Below are 18,619 nucleotides of genomic sequence, written 5' to 3'. Positions count from 1 at the left end.
CTTGACCAAGTCGCGAGATCCAGTCGCGAGTTAACCGTATGCCCAGTTGTCCTGTTTTGTCCTGTAGTGCTCCAGCTAGCATGACTGTTCATCTTCCAGCATGCTTGGCACGTGTGCATCTTCTGGCGGGTTGAAGCCGCGAGTCCACCCGCGAGTCCCAGCCGCGACACTCTATTTTCTTGCACACTCTTGAGCAAACTTCACTCTATTTCACTCACTACCCTTACAATAATCCCACCTAAATACAGGGTTACTAAATGCTGAATTACAAGCAAATTTGGCACGGAATAAAGCCAATTAGATGGTTGAATAAATTCAACCTTACAGATTAATTTGGTTGAAGATTCAAGTTAAGAGAATGAAAAGAGGTAGAGAAAGACACATAAAAAAAGAAAAGAAAAAGAAACCCCTAACAAAAGAAATAAAAAATGATTTTTGATATTATAGATTTTTGAAAAAAATACATGTGAATGACTTGATCCATAATTTTGGAATTAAAGATTTTTTTTTGGTACCTTTTGACGAATGTTTTGTTTTTTCTTTTTTTTTAATCATAGGTGAGAAAGGGGCATTCAAATAAGAATAAATGGTAATATGACTAAGGACAAAATTTAGCTACAAAATTGGTTGTAGCTTTAGGCTACAACCTTACTCAATAATATAAACATTACTACATATTTTGAAAATCTAATCATTGAATTGCATGCTTTTTACGCTCTTAATACACATATCAAATCTTGTGTCAATTGGATATTATTTACTATATGATCTATAAGCTTATATTTTATGTATAATTTTAAATTACAAAAACTTGCAATTTAAACAATTTATTGATAACATAGTTATTGATATTTAATTTTCTAGAAATTTTGCAAGCATAAAGGATATAAGAAAAAGATATAATTTAATAGTGGATTTGTTAGAATTCACCTCAAATTAAAAGATATTGAATAAGGTTGTAGTATTAGGTTGTAACCAATTTTGTAGCTAAATTTTGTTCTATGACTAATATCACTAGAGAGGTTGAATGTCAAAGTAAAACTAACAAGGTAAATTATAGTCAACTACTCTGAGATTAGGGCTAATGCTTGTTAGGACATATGTGTTTCACATGTTAAGAACATATGTCATGATTTTATGTAATTGGCTTATCCTTTGACAAAATGCACTTTACTTGTATTTGGGTAGATTTAGGATGTCTTTAAATACTTTAAGAAACCTTGTTTCAAGATTGAGTATTGAAACTTTCAAGTCTGTTCAAGAAAACAAGTTCAGAGTGCAAAATCATTAAAACTCGACAGCTGCATCTATCAAGCTTAAGGAAGCTGTTCTTCATTCGGTGTGCTCGACACCTGCTCGACACCTGCTATCTGTCGAGATTTAAGATTGTCAGAATTCCAATCTGATTTTCTTGGGATCCATGAATGTATCTTTGAGCTTTCTTTTCTCCTAACCCTAGACATATAAAAGGATCAGTTTAAGGGCCGTCAAAGTGTTCACAAGTTGCATAAGCTTTGAGCAAACTCTGTTCAAGAAAATTTTGACCGGAGACGAAGTTCTTGCTCTAGTTCATCTCTTTCTCTTGAAGAAGTTGCTGTGTATGTGCACCGTAGGGTTTTGTGACCAAGCATCTTCTTGATCTTCATCGTGTGGATGAACTAAAGAACTTTGCAAACCAAAAACCTTCTTAGTTGGTGATTGAAGTCGCGTATTGGGATCCGCGTAATTGGTTAGTCACATACTGGGAGTCGTGCATCTGAAAGGGGAACTGTTACTATAGAACAAGTCCAATTGAGTATTGGGGTAAGGGTTCAACTGTAAGTTGGTAAGGTACTTGAATTCATTTACTTGTAACGCTTGTTGTGATAATAGTGGAGTTTCAGGAGTGGTGACCTGAAAATCACCTGGTGGGGTTTTTGCCGTTAGGTTTTCCCCATTCATAAACAAATCACTGTGTTATTTATTTTCCGCTGCGTATTTAGTTTGTTGGTGATTTGTTTGTGCTACCATGCGTTTGCATGATAAATTGATTAATTAATAACTTGGCTAATTAATTAATTAATTTCTATCACAAGGGGTCATTCAGTTTGTGGCCTATCAATGCCAAATATATCTAAGAAAATTAAAAAATAAACAAATTGGTACTTATACACAAATGGTGTGTAAATGCTCTTTGTGCCCTTTACCTAAAACAAATTTATACTATAGTTTTTTCATTACCAAGATTGCAGCTTTACATCATTTCTTGTTTTACCCAATGCCAATAAGTGCTCTATTAGCTAAAAGAAACTACACTATAAATAGGCCAAAATGCAAAACTCACATTCTAAGTTTCACTATTTTTCATTTTAGTTCTATATGTTTACATTTTGTTATTTCAGTCTTCTAAGTTTCAATCCTCTTTAATTCAGTCTTCCGTTAACATTTCATCCTTCTGCCGTTAACCATATATAATTTTTATTTAATTATTTTATGAAATAAAAAATATTAGACTACGAGGATGAAAGGGCTCCACTGCTCCAATCAACAGTGCATCCTTTAACCTTTTCCATCAGCATCAGGTCTTCACTACCCTTCAAAATCTCAAGAAAGGAACCATAGCTACAAAAAAACCAAGGCAAACAACAACTAATAAACGCCGACACCAGATCCTTTAAAACCAATGAAAGCTTAATTTTAAGCATCCTATTCCTTATTTGAAACCTAGGATACAAGCTCGTTGGCCAACGCCACGATTCGCTGCTCAATTCTTTGGCCTAAATCAAACCACAGCAGCTTGCCGACATCAACGACGAAAGTGAAGGCATGAAAGCCCCTGGAATTGTACCACTCCATGTATTTCTTGAGGTGCTTGGTCATGGAATTGTGCCAACCCAACAACACCACCGTCACTGCTTGCTCTTTGTCATTGAAGTATGTTTTGACAATTGAAAAAAGTTGGGTTCTATTTTGTGTTCTTCAGGTGTGGGGATGGAGTGATGGACGATGTGGGTGGGGGTTAATTTTTGGGTTTTTTTTTAAAAAAAAAAATGTTAAATTAACTTTATTTTTTAATTTAAGAAATAAATAATTAAATAAAAATTAAATATGGTTAACGGCAGATATGGATGGATGTTAACGGAAGACTGAATTAAGGAGAATTGAAATTTAGAGGACTAAAATGATAGAATTGAAAATTACAGAAATGAAATGAAAAATTGTGAAACTTAGAGTCTGAATTTTGCATTTTAGCCACCTTCGCCCTCTACCTAAAACAATTTTCTGCCACATAATTGCCACCTTTCGATGAAGAGAGTCGTACATAGTGGCCTCTCAGAAGAAAGTATATTTGGTTAGTGCTCTAATCAACCAATATTTGGACAGCCAAAGGAAACTAGAACATATTAGAATTACCAACAAAATCTAAATCAGCTCATTTTCAAGTATGCTGCCTCTCTTTGCTAAGACTGAAATTGAGTCAACATTTCTTTTTGTTTATAGAGCACTTATTGGCACTAGGGAAAGCAAGAAATGTTGTAAAGCTGCAGTCTTGGAAATGAAAAACTATAGTATAAATTTATTTTATGTAGAGGGCAATTGAAAAACTACCGTTTGTGTTTAATGACCAATTTGGTTATTTTTCAATTGTCTTGAATAAGTTGAATGTGTTTGGCATTAGCCTAAATCTTAGAGTAGTTGATTAGAATTTACCCAAACTAATAAAGGGTGCATTCGGTGCTTGTGCTCTCATAGCCTTTGATAAGCAAAAGTAAAGGAATTGATGGCAGCTACGCAAATGTTCACCATTGTGGTTAAGATAGAGAAGAAAAACCAGATAGATCATACAGACGTTCAAAAAAAATTAACAAACAAATTGTAAAAAAAAAAAAATCCATATATGTACACTGAACTTACCACAATAGGTTATGAGATAAGAAAAATCCCAAATACATCAACCCACTCTGATATTTTATTAATTTATTTACAAGCGAATCAGACAAACTTTGACTTTGAGACACGTTACGTACTTTCAACTAATTTTGGTATCTAGATAAAGTTTTTTGCCAACAGCCAAAACAATTATTGTCTTAATCAGATAAATTTAAGGTCATTATAAAGAGTATAAAATCAATTTCAAATCTTCAGACTAAATACGTGGGTTCCAGTTAACTCAGCTGGTAAAGTTTTTGATGGTGGTATAAGAGATTTGGGGTTTAATCCCCGCCTACACAAAAAACTGATTGGTGTCTTGGTCTGATAATAAAGAACTATTATTAGGAGCAAACGTCATAGGTTGAAATCTCTCCAAAAAAAAAAAAAAAAAAAATCTTTAGACAAAATACAATAAGTCTCAAAGAGCTGTTGGAGAACAAATAATGGTTGGAGTATGAATAACTGAATGGAGCTCATCAAGTTTGTTTTTAATTAACAGTCTTATATACATAACTTTGCATCACAATATTTTTAGCTTAATTTCATATTGAGACTAAATCATCTTTCACTCATTAATTTGTCATCATTTTATTTGTATGTTTTTACAACCCTTAAAACACAAGTTGTTTAACCCAGTTATTTAGCCAAGTGATTACTTAGGTAAATTATTCAAATCTAGGTTAACACAAGTAAATCATATCATGTAAACAATGCGGAAAATAAAGAACACAACGATATGATAACCTAGGAAAACCAAACTGGTAAAAAACCTGGGGAGGATTTAATCTAGCTATTCTCAAGATAAAATATATCCACTATGAAAGAATTGAAGTTTGTACAATAGCTATTTAGACCACTAGCATCCTATTGTTACCTCGAGTAGAAAAATTACTACCACGATCACGTGACAGCTCCGAGTCCACGGACTACTTCTTTCCTTGATCCACATCAACCACAAGTACTTCCACTTGTGTTTTTCTTTAAGCTCTTAAAACAGCAACTGAAGCGATCACCTAGCTTTCGACATCAATCTTGATCTTGATAACCCTAAGTATGTATGAAGGCAAACATGTCACGCCCCAAACCCGATACTCGGATTTGTGACCATGACCGGCATGCTAATATCAAGCCTAAACCTGATATTAACAAGAACCAACTTAACTTTTTGAAAACTTTTACAAAAGCTTTCCTCTTTCTTTAAATTTTTTGTTTCTTTACTTAAATGATATAACCTTTCACTTGACATTCAGAGCATCTACATTGTACTCCAAAGAATAACATAATTCACCAATTGTTCAAATTCGGAATTTCACATAATACATCTCTTAGTACTTTACGGTATACACTTTCATTACATCCTAAAATAAACAATGCTACAAATCTAAATATCATATTGCTAATTTAAGATCTATACATATAAAACTAAACCAGCTCCTTCCAAAACTCGACTAAGGCTCCCTCTGCTCCAAAACAAAACCTGCTAACTAAAAGAGTGGAAGGGGTGAGCTACACAGCTCAGTAAAGGTAAGATATATGAGAATTCAATAAGGATACATGTAAATCAAATCATTTCATTCTATGAATATTCGAATAGGAGAACATCTTTTCATGCATAGTATTTTATACTATTCACAAGAATAACTTATACGCTCTTCATAGAAAATAATTGTTCTCCTTTTTCTTATCAGGTCAATATTACCAAAACCTTTCAGATTAAACTTCTTTCATTTCCTACAAAGTCGTCATATATATATTCTTATTACAAAATAATTATTTTAACTTGAATCAGATAATCGGCAACTTTGTATTAAACTACAAACGTCTTGACTAATAAGAAAACTTTTCTTTATAAACTCCTTCTCATAAAATGCTATATCTTTCATGGTCATAACACTTAACGTTTCATAAAAACAGACATCAGATAACTTTTAAACGTAAACTTGTACTTTCATCAGAAACTTTATCTTTATGGTCCAACAGAACTTCAGAAATTTTTATCTTTAATGAACAGCTTTTCTTTTTATCAGAAACTTCTTTTCATGAGAGATTTTAACTTTTCATAATGCATTTAAACAGAATCATTCTCTCATGATTAGTAACATAATATAGCTGTTCATAAATAACTTATTGGTTAGTCCATATCTGATAAGTCTGTACAGAGAAGGCCTCATCACATTTGGGTGCCCCCGTGTGTATGATATTGTCCCCTTTGGGAGGCTTGATGGCACATCCCCTCTAGGTTTTGTTCCTCCCCGCCGTCCGTACACATTGGGGAGAAGGCCTTATTTAGATTAGAGTTACGGGCAACCCCATTTCCTCTACTTTAAATGGCCTAGAGTTATGGATAGCCCCATTTCCTCTACTTTAAATGGCCAATTAGATAACATTTTTCCATGGAAAGCCAGTAATTAACCCCTACTAGCCGAGTTCAGATCACCAGAGGACATAACCCGAAAATACTTCATACTTTACATCATACTGAAATTTTGCATAACATTTCATAATAATAGCATTTCCATTCTTTTCTTTAAACATCATGTTCGTGGAATCAATAATAGCATCAATATGCTTAAATCATATACATAAGTTTTTCGAAAGCTCACGAACATATCTTTGTCAGAATAATGATTACATGCCATATCTCTAATCAAAAACATTTTAATGCATAATATATTTTAAAATAACCTCATGACTTACCAAATGCCCATATAACTTATCCTTTACCTGAAAGCAGAGGAACCGAGAGCCTAAAGTCGAAGGAGCATAGACTTGGATACTGGTAACACCTAAACCAAATATCAAGCTTATTACTATCCATAATTTTCTTGTCATAAACTTCACATTCATCTCAAAGCCTATCTCTTAGAATCAAGATAGTCCTAATCCCACCTCAAAGAGGTTCCCACAAATACAAAACACATTCATCAAACAACATGATGTAATTATTATAGAGAAACCAATTCATAAAATTTATATATGATTCTAACATACCAAAGGATGAGCATATTAAATTATAGCTCAAAACATTCACCCTAACTTTAGAATTAAATCCTCAAAGTTAGACATGTCCCTTACTGTTCACTGTTCTATTCCAGCAGCATATGCCCCATTTGTAAAATACAAACGGGCTGTCCAAACACATCCAATTGTCATGAAATTTTATATAACTACTCCCCTGTATGTTCATTATAAACCATACAAATTTAGGAGTCAAAGAATAAACCCATGATTTACTAAAAATCACACAAGACAGCATACTCAAATCTGCCCTGACAGAATTTCTTGCAAATTAAAAATTAAACCATTATTTTTATATTAATCCAAATGCTGTGATACCAATTCAATAACAGCCACAAGTGTCTTAGGTTTCATAGGAATTATCCCTAGCATCCAAATTCACTATATGCAATTTAATACATAATTTATCATGCATAAACACAGAATCTGTCACAGTGACAGCTTTGCAACGTTTTATCGTAAATCCACAAACAATTATCAAACGATGGTATTTTCATATGGGGATTTTTATACACTCATAAGACATGTTATAAAACACTTACATACAGTCATTTAACCATTTAGAGCAAATTAAACACAACCAAAAATCCCAGCAGCAGCATCAAAATACTCATCCTAACTTTCTTACATTCACACTCAATTTTCTACCAAAATAATTTCTTGCATTCACACTCACACTTTTCTACAAAAATAATATCACTTTGCATATATATATATATATATATATATATATATCTCATAACTTAACCACTTAATATAGTTTTGCACATACTAAGTATATATTTATAATACAAATAGTCATTTCAATTATTTATAATCTTTACAATTCTCATTCAATGGCATTATAAAATAATAGGCTTATTAAATACTCTTATATTAATTTTAAAAGGTAAGTGGCTTAAATAATAATTAACCACTTAAACACATAATTTAATTATAAAGTTGGGTCGGGGTGTTACAAAACACCTCTAGATCTCACAAGAGATTCACACACACAACATATTAACAACCTCTAAAACGTGGCTAAGGTTTTTCTTTTTATACTTGAAGTAAAACATAAAACCTTACACGTCATATGGGCTTGGGCTAAGTTGGGAAATTCTGTAGAAAAACAATCCGCACGAGCTTTGATTGAATGAGTCTAATTTTCGATTGATCGAGCCTTGCAAAAATTGAATAGTAATTTCCTGCAATTACTTGATTCCAACTTTACACATAACCACACTTTGAGCAGCCTAAATCTAGACAAAACATTTTGATCATGGTTTGCCAACATATACATATTGAAGTTTTAATACATTAGTTCCTAATTTCTTAGAACCTAACATTATTATGGTCTTGAGGATTCGCACAAAAGTTTGTGCACAAATACAAAAATGTAATCCTTCTATAGCTAAAAGATTTGACATGTAAGTGTAAATTGTATATGTGCCAATGTGCCATGCATTTACACAATGACACAATATTGAATTAAAACAAAAAATGAATTAAAATTACTTTCAATTTTATTACAAAATTTTTAACAATTGACATATCATATATGATTGATGTTATCACTTCAATAATATCATAAATGAATTTTTAATTATATTTTATTTATATTTAAGAATTTGATACATCAAATTATAAGATATGTAATATCTTAAATATTATTTAGTCTTTTATTTTTGAGAGTTACAACAATGATGTGGGCCTTTCTAGTCCAAATTCTCTTTATAAAGGAGAACAGTTGATGCTAATGCCACTAAATTAGATGCTTTCTTGAGTTTAACATCACTTTTAAGGTAACCCTAAAATGAACAACAAAATTGAGAAATGGAGGTTACAATTGCAACACACGCAAATCAAGAAAAAAGGCTTTTCAGAGCATTTGAGAAAACTGAATTGGTAAGACTATAACCCCCATCAACAATCAGGTTCAACCCACTCACATACTTAGACTCATCACTCCCCAAATAAAGTGCTGCCTCTGTAATATCTTCAGGTTCCAATACCACTCCCTTCAAGTTTGCACATGATGAAACTACTTCCTCCAGGTTATTCTTCTCCATCCCTAAACCTTTTCTTGCCAAAGGGGTTCCAACTGCAAAGGGAGACACCCAATTATCTCTTATTCCATACTGTCCCAACTCCACGCTCAAGTTCTTAGCCATTCCCACCACAGCATACTTTGATGCCACGTATGAATGTGAAACATCATTGGCCATTACTGAAACTAAGCTTGCGGTGAAGAGAATGCTTCCTTTTCCCGTTGGAATCATAACCCTAGTAGCATGCTTGGCACCCAAGAAAGCACCGAAAACATTGGCATTTAAAACCCTTTTGAAATCTTCATTTTCTGATTCTAAAATTTGTGATCCATTGTTGCCTAAAATGACAGCATTGTTGAACATGATATCAAGCTTCCCATACTTGGATAGCCATGTCCACGGTCTTTTCGACATCAGATTCATTTGTTACATCACAATGGATGTAAGAGATGGAATTAGAGCCAATGTCTTTGTAGACTGAGTGGCTAAGCTTGTCTTGGACATCTGCTATTAGGACCTTTGCACCATGTCGAACAAAAAGCCTTGCAGTGCTCTCACCTATGCCACTCGCACCACCAGTTATTAATGCTACCTTACCTTCTAATCTGCAAGGAAAAAGAAATAAGGAAACTAGAATTTATTAGTCTAAACTCCTAGCTAGTTTTTAATTTTTTATAAATGATAGAAAGAATGTGAATTAGAGAACACAGAGTTTGTGAAAGGTTTGTTGTAATAATACCTTTTGGTGATATGGGAGTTGTTGAAGAATTAGCACTCATCTTTTCCTTAAAATTTATGGGAGATCTCCACCAAATTGAAGATGTGAGTTACGTTAGTGAATGTCCCCTTTATTGTTCTTAGATACTTTATAGGGGAGAGGTTCAAGTATATGAAGTTTCTTGCTGTGTATTAAGATTCTACTTAGGAAGTCTTAGTTTTGACTACATAAATCATACACAAAAGTAACGGTCTTGAGAGAGAGTTTACTAGAAATTTAACCCTTTTACTTTTTGACATCCAAGGCAGCCATCAAAGTTGAGGATGTAAATCTTACGTGCATGCTATTATTATGTGTCGAAAGTAATACCCTCCTCTGCGTGAACAGTAGCTTTCACTATGAATAACGTGTTGGGCACGAGAATTCGCTGTAGAAATGTCGTAAATGTTGAATCCAGTAATTCATAAGGCAGATGAGATTGAAGAGAATGTGAATCATATGATAAAGAGCATTGTCAATGATGTGAGATACTGCATAAGGAGTATTGTGTGATTGTTACCTATTAAATTAAAGAAAGAGTTTTTCAAGACTATTATAACTTTACTAACCTCTTGCGTGCTCAGACTCTTTGAAGGCGCATTTATTATAATTTGGAAATATATTTTTTAATTTTTAAATAAATAAAATGATAAACTTTAGAGATAATTAAGCAGAAAGCATAAATTATTTTTTGAACGTGTGTTTGAAAGGGGTGTAGTGATATAAAGAAAAGTTTAGGTAGGAAAAATAAGATGAAAGTGATGGGAAAGATGGCAAAATTTTAGGAGTTTTCTTAGTTTTTTATTTTATTTTATTTTATTATAATTTTTAAATTGGGTATGTTTTCTTTAATTTGGATGAAAAATGAATAAAAAAGGATAAATTTTAGGGAATAAAAAGATGAACGCCAAGGAAAAAAAAAATTCTAAATTTTAGGAGTTCTCTTTTTGAATTCAATATAAAATTTGTTATTTGATGTTTATGATCCTATTTCTAAGAGAATTTACCCTTCACTAATGAGGGTATTTTTGATAGTATAGATAAGACCAACCATACTCTCTCTCTCTCTCTCTATATATAGTATTAACAAACAAACATTAATTTCCAGAAATACAAAAGAGGCTCCTAATAAAAAAAATTATCACGAAGAACGATTTGGTTCCATTAAACGGATTCCTTGGTGCAAGGAGCCAACTTTGATGGTTTTTCATCTAAAAATTAAATGGACTTGGTTTAGGTCCAGTGCATCCAGTGCACTGGACCCGGTTAGATGGTGACATGTGTTCAAAAGTGGGCACATGTCATCATCTCAATGAATCCAATACTACTAGACATTGGACCTATGCCTGACCCAAATTAAATAAATTACTTGTCAAATATTTTATTGCATATTGGATAGTTAGAGTACAATCTCAACATTGAATACGGACAGTCAATAAATTGAACTGGTAGGTATAAGAAGATCTCATCAGGGTTAACTTAAATGGATAGAGATCATTGAAACTTTTTTAAAGTTTTCAAGCAGAAAATCTCATAAGAATATTATTTTTGGGGCACGGGTGGTGCACTTTGGTTTTAGTCCATTATCTAGTTAGGTTATTATAATTTATAAGGTATTAAAGTAACTCTTTTTGGTAATTAAAGCCAAAATCAAACTAAAAAGTATTTGGTACAAGTTGAACACAAAATTCCATAGGATTATCAAGTTAATAAAACCCTGAATACCTATTTGCTTCTATGTTTGATGCTGGAAGGGATGGTTTGATGATGGTTTCCTTTTTTGATAGTGCTGTTAAAGATTACCCTGGTTTTATCTTAGTAGTGGATGATTACAAAGACCCCAATACACAATGTGTGTCATGGCCACAAAAGGACCCCAAACAAAGACGTAATGGAAAAAAAATTTCTATGACAATCAGTGTTAGCTTGTGATAGAGAACAATGGGTTGCAATTAGCTTGCAACCACTCTAGGAGAGAAAGGCCAAACGAGGAAATATAAGGAAGGGCTCTAGACTCACAAAAATCTCTCAACAAATGTATAAACGATTCCACCCCCAAGCCACACCGTGTGCACAAAGGAGACACATTCAAGCCTCTAGAAGCCATGATTTTCCTGCCAATAATGTTAGCTGTTATGTAAACAAACCCAAATAAAGAGCTTCAATTTTCCATACATGTATTCATCCTACAAAGGAGAATTAGGAGTGCTATTCTAGTCAACTATCCTGAAGTTTGGGCTAATGCCAAACATATAAAAAAAAATTAAAAAAATAACCAAATTGGTTCTTAAACACAAACTGTGTGTAACGCTCGTTGTGTCCTCTACTTAAAACAAATTTATACTGCAGTTTTTCATTAACAAGACTGCAGCTTTACATCATTTCTTGCTTTTCCCAATGCCAATAAGTGCTCTATAAGTCAAAAGAAACTATAGTATAAATTTTTCCCTCTACCTAAAACAATTTTTTACCACATAACTGCCACATTTCTGTGAAGAGAGCCGTACATAGTGGCCTTTCAGAAGAAAGCATATTTGGTTAGTGTTCCAAATCAACAAATATTTGGATTGCCAAAAGAAACTAGAATATATTAGAATTATAAAAAAAAACTAAATAAGCTCTTTTTCAAGTAATTAATACTGCTTCAATCATTGGAAATTTAGAAAATTTGTAATATCAAGAACTAATTTGTACCTATATATATAAAAAAAAGAACTAATTTGTACCACTCCTTCAAGACTTTCACAGAAGTCCTCTTTCTCTTTGCTTAGTTTGAAATATTTTTATGAGTAAATGTTGCGTCACTTTGCTAAGACTGGAATTGGGTTAACATTTCTTTTTGTTTATAGAGCACTTATTGGCACTGGGGAAGCAAGAAATTAGGAATATATAATGCATAATAAAAATAGTTAGAAAAATATAGAATATTTCAAAAAATAATAATATCAATAAAAAAACATTAGAATTATAAAATGACATATTTGTAAAAATAGAATGATGGAAATTACTTTTTGAAATTGTTTAATTTTTAAGAAGATCAAATTACCTATAATAAAATTTAGAGAATAAATTATACATATTCAATATAAGTTTGATATGAGTTTTGATTATCATGATAATATCTTTCAAGAGAATGAATAATTTGAATAATTTATTTAAATAAAAATTATACATACATACATACATACATACATACATATATATATATATATATATATATCTTAAATGTATAATTAACCTCGTGCAATTCATTTAAAAATAATGACATTAAAACAAACGTATAACAGCTCTAAAGATTACATTTGTATATTCATAACCTTTATTTTTAAAAAGACTTTCACTTAAACTTAGTTGTATCGAAGTGGATTGAAATGCTACGTTAATGTGGCTGGACAAAAGCGTAACAACAATAAATACTATGTTTAACATTTTAGATATTACGAGTTTTGTGATATATATTTTTTTGATAAATTTGGATTTAGAATAGGTGCTTTCGACCTAAACATATCTTTTCTCATTATGTAAGTGCACAAAAATGAATCGAAGTGGATCAAAATGGATCGAATGGACCGAATTGGAACAAAGTGGACTGAATGAATAACATATGACTGAATAGGAACAAGGTGGATCAAATGGATCAAAGGTGACTGAATAGGACCTAATGGGATGAAATAGGACCAAAGTAGACTGAATAAGAACAAATGGATAGATTAGGACCAAAGTAGATGGAATGGACCGAATAGTACCAATGTGGACTAAATAGGACTGAAGTGGACATAATGGACTGATTAGAACCAATGTGGACCAAGTAGAACAAAAGTGGACAAAATGGCTCGAATAGGACTGAGTTGGACCAAAGTGGATAGAATGGATCGAATAAGACTAATGTGAAATGAATGAGACCAAAGTGGACTGAATAGGACCAAGATGGACAGAATGGTTCGAAGTGGACAAAATAGGACTAATGAGGACCGAATAGAGCCAATGCAGACTGACTGGACATGATAGAACCAAAGTGGAATGAAGAAGACCGAATGGACCGAATAGAATTTTAGTGGATTGAATGGACTAAATAGGACCGTATAGACCAAATAGGACCAAGTTGGACCAAATAGAACCAATGTGGATCGAATAAGACTTATGAATATTTATCATTTTTATTGCATTTTTAGGGCTCATATTTCTAATTTCTAATGTCTATTTTCTTTGTATTTTTAACTCAAAAATAAAGACTTCAGCCCAAATATAATAAAATTTCATACTTTTCAACTCAAAAATTAAGGAAAAAAAGAAGAAGAATTTTTAAGCTAAATTTGAAAATGCAACCTACAAAAAGAATCAATATAAGACCCAATTAGTCTAAAATGGACTGAAGGGAACCGAAATTGATGAGTGGCCCGACCAAATTGGACGGAAGTAGACCTAATTAGATTGAATAGAAAATGTTTAAATTTTAGGGAGAATAAATTATCTTCAACAAATTTTAGAAAACAAATTATACATTATATTACAATATAAAATGATGGTTTTTAGACCCCTTAAAACACAATTGATTTAATTTAGGTAATTAGCCAAGTTGTTACTTAGTCCAATTTAACAAATCTAGGTTATCACAATCACAAAGATCATATCATGCAAAGCAGCGGAAAGATAAATAACACAAGATATGATCACCCAGAAAACCAAACCGGTAAAAACCTGGGGAGGATTTGACCTATCTATCCTCAAGGTAAACTTGAATCCACTATCTTGAAAGAATCAAAGTTCATACAATAAAACTTACAAGCCCCCACACTCGAATTCTTATTGCTACCAACCAGTAGAACTTACTGACACGACCACGTGCAAGCTCTGAATCCACGGACTCCTTCTTTCTTGGATTCACCACCAAATACAAGCACACCCGCTTGTGTTTTCTTTAAGCTTCAATGGCAGCAACCGAGTTGATCATCAAGGTGTAGATAATATCTCCTCCTTGAAAACCCTAAGTTTGTGTAAAGGAAAGCTCCTCTAGATCTTACAAGATATTTTCACAAACCGCAATATGAGCAACACTAAAACGTGGCTAGGGTTTGCCTTTTATACTTAGGACAAATTAGAAAACCTTAAAACGTTTTAAACAACTAGGGCTGAGTTGGAAATCTGCAAAAAAAAAACATTCTGCCCGAGTTTCGATCGATCGAGCCTAAGCTTCGATCAATCGAGCCAGGCCGAAATGCATAATGCTTTCTGCATTAGCTCGATTCCAGCTTTACATAAAACGTACAACTTTGAGCAAGACTAAAACACTTCTAAACACATTGTTTTGATCATGGTTTGCCAATAATATACATTAGAGTTCTAAATATATAAATACCTAAGTCTTTAGAACCTAACATAAAATAATTATTTATTCCCATGCATCGCGTGGGTCTGAGACTAATAGCCTTTTATATGCAATAGGAAAGGAATTGATGGCTGCTACGCAAATATTCTCCATCGTGGTTAAGATAGAGAAGAAAACCCAGATCGATCATAGATGATAAAAAAATTGTAAAAAAAAAACCATATATACTGAAGTTGCCACAATAGAAAATGAAATAAGAAAAAGCCCAAATACATCTACCCACTACGATATTTTATTAATTTATTACAAGTGAATCAGACAAACTTTGACTCTGAGACCGTGGGGAGAGGGTTAGGTTGGTGATACATAAAATATGGTTTTTTGGTAGAAGGGAACTTTCATTAAAAACTAGCAAACAGAAACAGAGGAAGATACATAAAATATGTTACTTTCAACTAATTTTAGTATCTAGATAAAGTTTTTTGCCATGGTAAAGGACACAGCCAAAACAGTTATTATCTTAATCAGACAAATTTAAGGTCATTATAAAGAGTATAAAATCAATTTCAAATCGTCAAACTAAATACAGGGATTAGAGAATAAAGAGTATAAAATAATTGGATTAACACCTGAGATATTACTCCCACAAGGCTTAGAGTAATTCTTGAGGATTTACTCCACAATCCTTGAGTTTATTCAATTAGAGACACCCTGAGCAAGGTAAAATAAGTTAGTTTGGTGATAATTCTGAACAAGAGAAGTAACAACATTGAAAATAGAAATTTTATTCGTATATGACCAACTGTAAAACCTTTTGGTGATAGCGATCGATTCATAAATGACCCAGACAACCATGAGATTCACACTCTTCCCTTCAATTTCAGTCAACTTTATTCCTCTTTGGGCAGGTTCCTCATGTTCCCTTCTGCTCTATCTCAATACATTTATCCTTAATTACCCAAAAGAACAAAATAGAAAATTTATTTTATGCATATAATTTACAGCACAGCAGGCCAGTTGGGCTTAACCAACAACTAACAATGAACATTCTCTATCTCAGAAATGCTCACATATATCTACTTTTTCCAATAAAAGATGCTGTCTTGACTATAACAACTCTTCAAGCCTATCCTTACCCCCATATACTTTTTCCAATGAAAGATGCTGTCTCGACTATAACAACTCTTCAAACCTATCCTTACCCCATATACAACAAGAATCCGTCTAAAAACAACAAAGTCAACTTTACAAGAATCCATATTTTTTTGTTGACAAGACTCCACTTTACTAGACCCAATGCAACAGAGAAAACAGCGGTAATCACGCTGTACTCTTGTCTCATATGATAATGTAAATTATTCGCTGAGGAATTATTATTCTCCGGTCTTCAGCATCGATGGCTGCCTATTGGCAGTCAAAAAAAGCAGACGAGGAAATCAATTTCTTCATTTATATAAATTTCCATTAAACTCTCTCAATACCAAAACTTTTGTTTATGATTTCTGTAGCATTTCAGGCTAGTCGTCTCATTCAAAACTAAGACTTCAGCTATAGGATTTTGTTTTTTTCTCCTTCCCGTTTCCTTTTTTAATTTGCTCAAGTTGCATATAGTTGACCCTCTCCCTTATAAAGTAGCAACAAACAATGAAGGGGACATTCACAAACGTAACTTGCATCTACAATTTGGCGAAGATTTCACTTCAATTTTAAGGAAAAAATGAGTGCTAATTCTTCAGCAACTCCCATCACCAACAGGTACGTATTACTATAACAAATTAAACCTTTATAAACTCTCTATTCTCTAATTCAGTCTTTCTATCATTTATATTATATTAAAAACTAGCTAAGAGTTTGACCAATAAATTTTAGTTTCCTTATCTCTTTGTCCTTGCAGATTAGAAAGTAAGGTAGCATTAATAACTGGTGGTGCGAGTGGCATAGGTGAGACCACTGCAAGGCTTTTTGTTCGACATGGTGCAAAGGTCCTTATAGCAGATGTCCAAGACGAGCTGGGCCACTCAGTCTGCAAAGACATTAGCTCTGAATCCATATCTTACATCCATTGTGATGTAACAAATGAATCTGATGTCGAAAAGGCCGTGGAAATGGCTATATCCAAGTATGGAAAGCTTGATATCATGTTCAACAACGCTGGCATTTCAGGCAACATTGAATCAGGAATTTTAGAATCAGAAAATGAAAATTTCAAAAGGGTTTTAGATGTGAATGTTTTTGGTGCTTTCTTGGGTGCTAAGCATGCTGCTAGAGTTATGATTCCAGCTAAAAAAGGAAGCATTCTCTTCACCTCAAGCATTGCTTCAGTAATGGCTGATGATGTTCCACATTCATACATGGCATCAAAGCATGCTGTGGTGGGAATGGCTAAGAACTTGAGCGTGGAGTTGGGACAGTATGGAATAAGGGTTAATTGTGTGTCTCCTTTTGCAACTGCAACTCCTATGCTAAGAAAAGTTATGGGGATGATGGAGAAGAAAAAGGTGGAGGATGTGGTTTCATCGTGTGCAAACTTGAAGGGAGCGGTATTGGAGCCTGAAGATATTGCTGAGGCAGCGCTATATTTAGGGAGTGATGAGTCTAAGTATGTGAGTGGGATGAACCTAGTTGTTGATGGGGGTTATAGTCTTACTAATCCAGTATTCTCAAATGCACTAAAAAGCCTTTTTTCTTGATACGTATCAATGTATGTGTTGCAAGTTGTATCTATCACCTCCATTTCTCTATATTGTTTGTTTGTTTTAGTGTTATCTTAAGAGTGATGTTAATAAAAATCAAGTACCTTAATTTAGTGGCATTGTTATTAACTATTCTCCTTTATAAAAAGAAAAAGAATTAGAATTCGGAATTCCCCTCATCTTTGTTGAATCTATCAAAAATAAAAGAGTAGTATTAAAGATAGGTAAAAGTTAATAGACGCCTTGATGGCTATGGTTTATGAAACATTTTAAGAAATTTTTTACAGGAAAAGAAAAGAGTAATTGATTTTTTTTTTTTTACAACTTTTTATATTTCTCATAAAAATTATATCAAAATATTCCTAAAATGGTCCATTAAAAAGTGATTAATTTGGTTCAAGATTCAAGTTAAGAGAATGAAAAGAGGTAGAGAAAGATTAAAAAAAAGAAAAAGAACAAGAAACCCCTAACAAAAGTAATAAAAAATGATTTTGGATATTATAAATTTTTGAAAAAAAAAAAAAAAAAACATGTGAATGACTTGATCCATAATTGACCCATAATTTTGGAAGTGAGAAAGGGGCATTCAATTGAGAAGAACGGGTAATATGACTAATATCACTAGAGAGGTTGAATGTCAAAGTAAAACTAACAGGATAAATTATAGTTAACTACCTTGAGATTTGGGGTAATGTGCCAAATACATCTAAGAAAATTAAAAAATTACCAAATTGGTTCTTAAACATAAATGGTGTGTAATGCTCTTTGGGCCCTCTCCCTAAAACAAATTTATAGATAGGCCAAAATACAAAACTCATCCTCTAACACAAATAGTGTGTAATGCTCTTTGTGTCCTCTACCTAAAACAAATTTATACTGTATT

General features: G+C 32.8%; 1 protein-coding gene, 1 long non-coding RNA gene and 1 pseudogene across 2 annotated transcripts; 1 reads left to right on the top strand and 2 right to left on the bottom strand.

The window, feature by feature from the left end:
* Positions 1–5,135: 5,135 nt before the first annotated feature.
* On the bottom strand, positions 5,136–7,547 carry LOC126692217 (uncharacterized). The gene is made up of 2 exons (XR_007644948.1): positions 6,637–7,547; positions 5,136–5,396 (listed from the first exon to the last, which is right to left on the bottom strand). It is a non-coding gene; the product is annotated as an uncharacterized LOC126692217 (long non-coding RNA).
* A 1,227-nt stretch (positions 7,548–8,774) lies between these two features.
* On the bottom strand, positions 8,775–9,739 carry LOC126692214 (short chain aldehyde dehydrogenase 1-like; annotated as a pseudogene).
* Positions 9,740–16,513: 6,774 nt separating this feature from the next.
* LOC126692209 (short chain aldehyde dehydrogenase 1-like) lies at positions 16,514–17,855 on the top strand. The gene is made up of 2 exons (XM_050387735.1): positions 16,514–16,798; positions 16,938–17,855. The coding sequence occupies exons 1-2, from the start codon at positions 16,761–16,763 to the stop codon at positions 17,731–17,733; spliced, it is 834 nt and encodes a 277-aa protein (XP_050243692.1). The 5' UTR covers positions 16,514–16,760; the 3' UTR covers positions 17,734–17,855.
* The last annotated feature ends 764 nt before the right edge of the window (positions 17,856–18,619 follow it).

This window comes from Quercus robur, chromosome 7 (assembly GCF_932294415.1).
Source record: "Quercus robur chromosome 7, dhQueRobu3.1, whole genome shotgun sequence".
Classification (NCBI taxonomy): Eukaryota; Viridiplantae; Streptophyta; class Magnoliopsida; order Fagales; family Fagaceae; genus Quercus; species Quercus robur.
The sequence above is the reverse complement of the archived record's forward strand: the minus strand, read 5'-3'. Positions and strand labels throughout refer to the sequence as shown.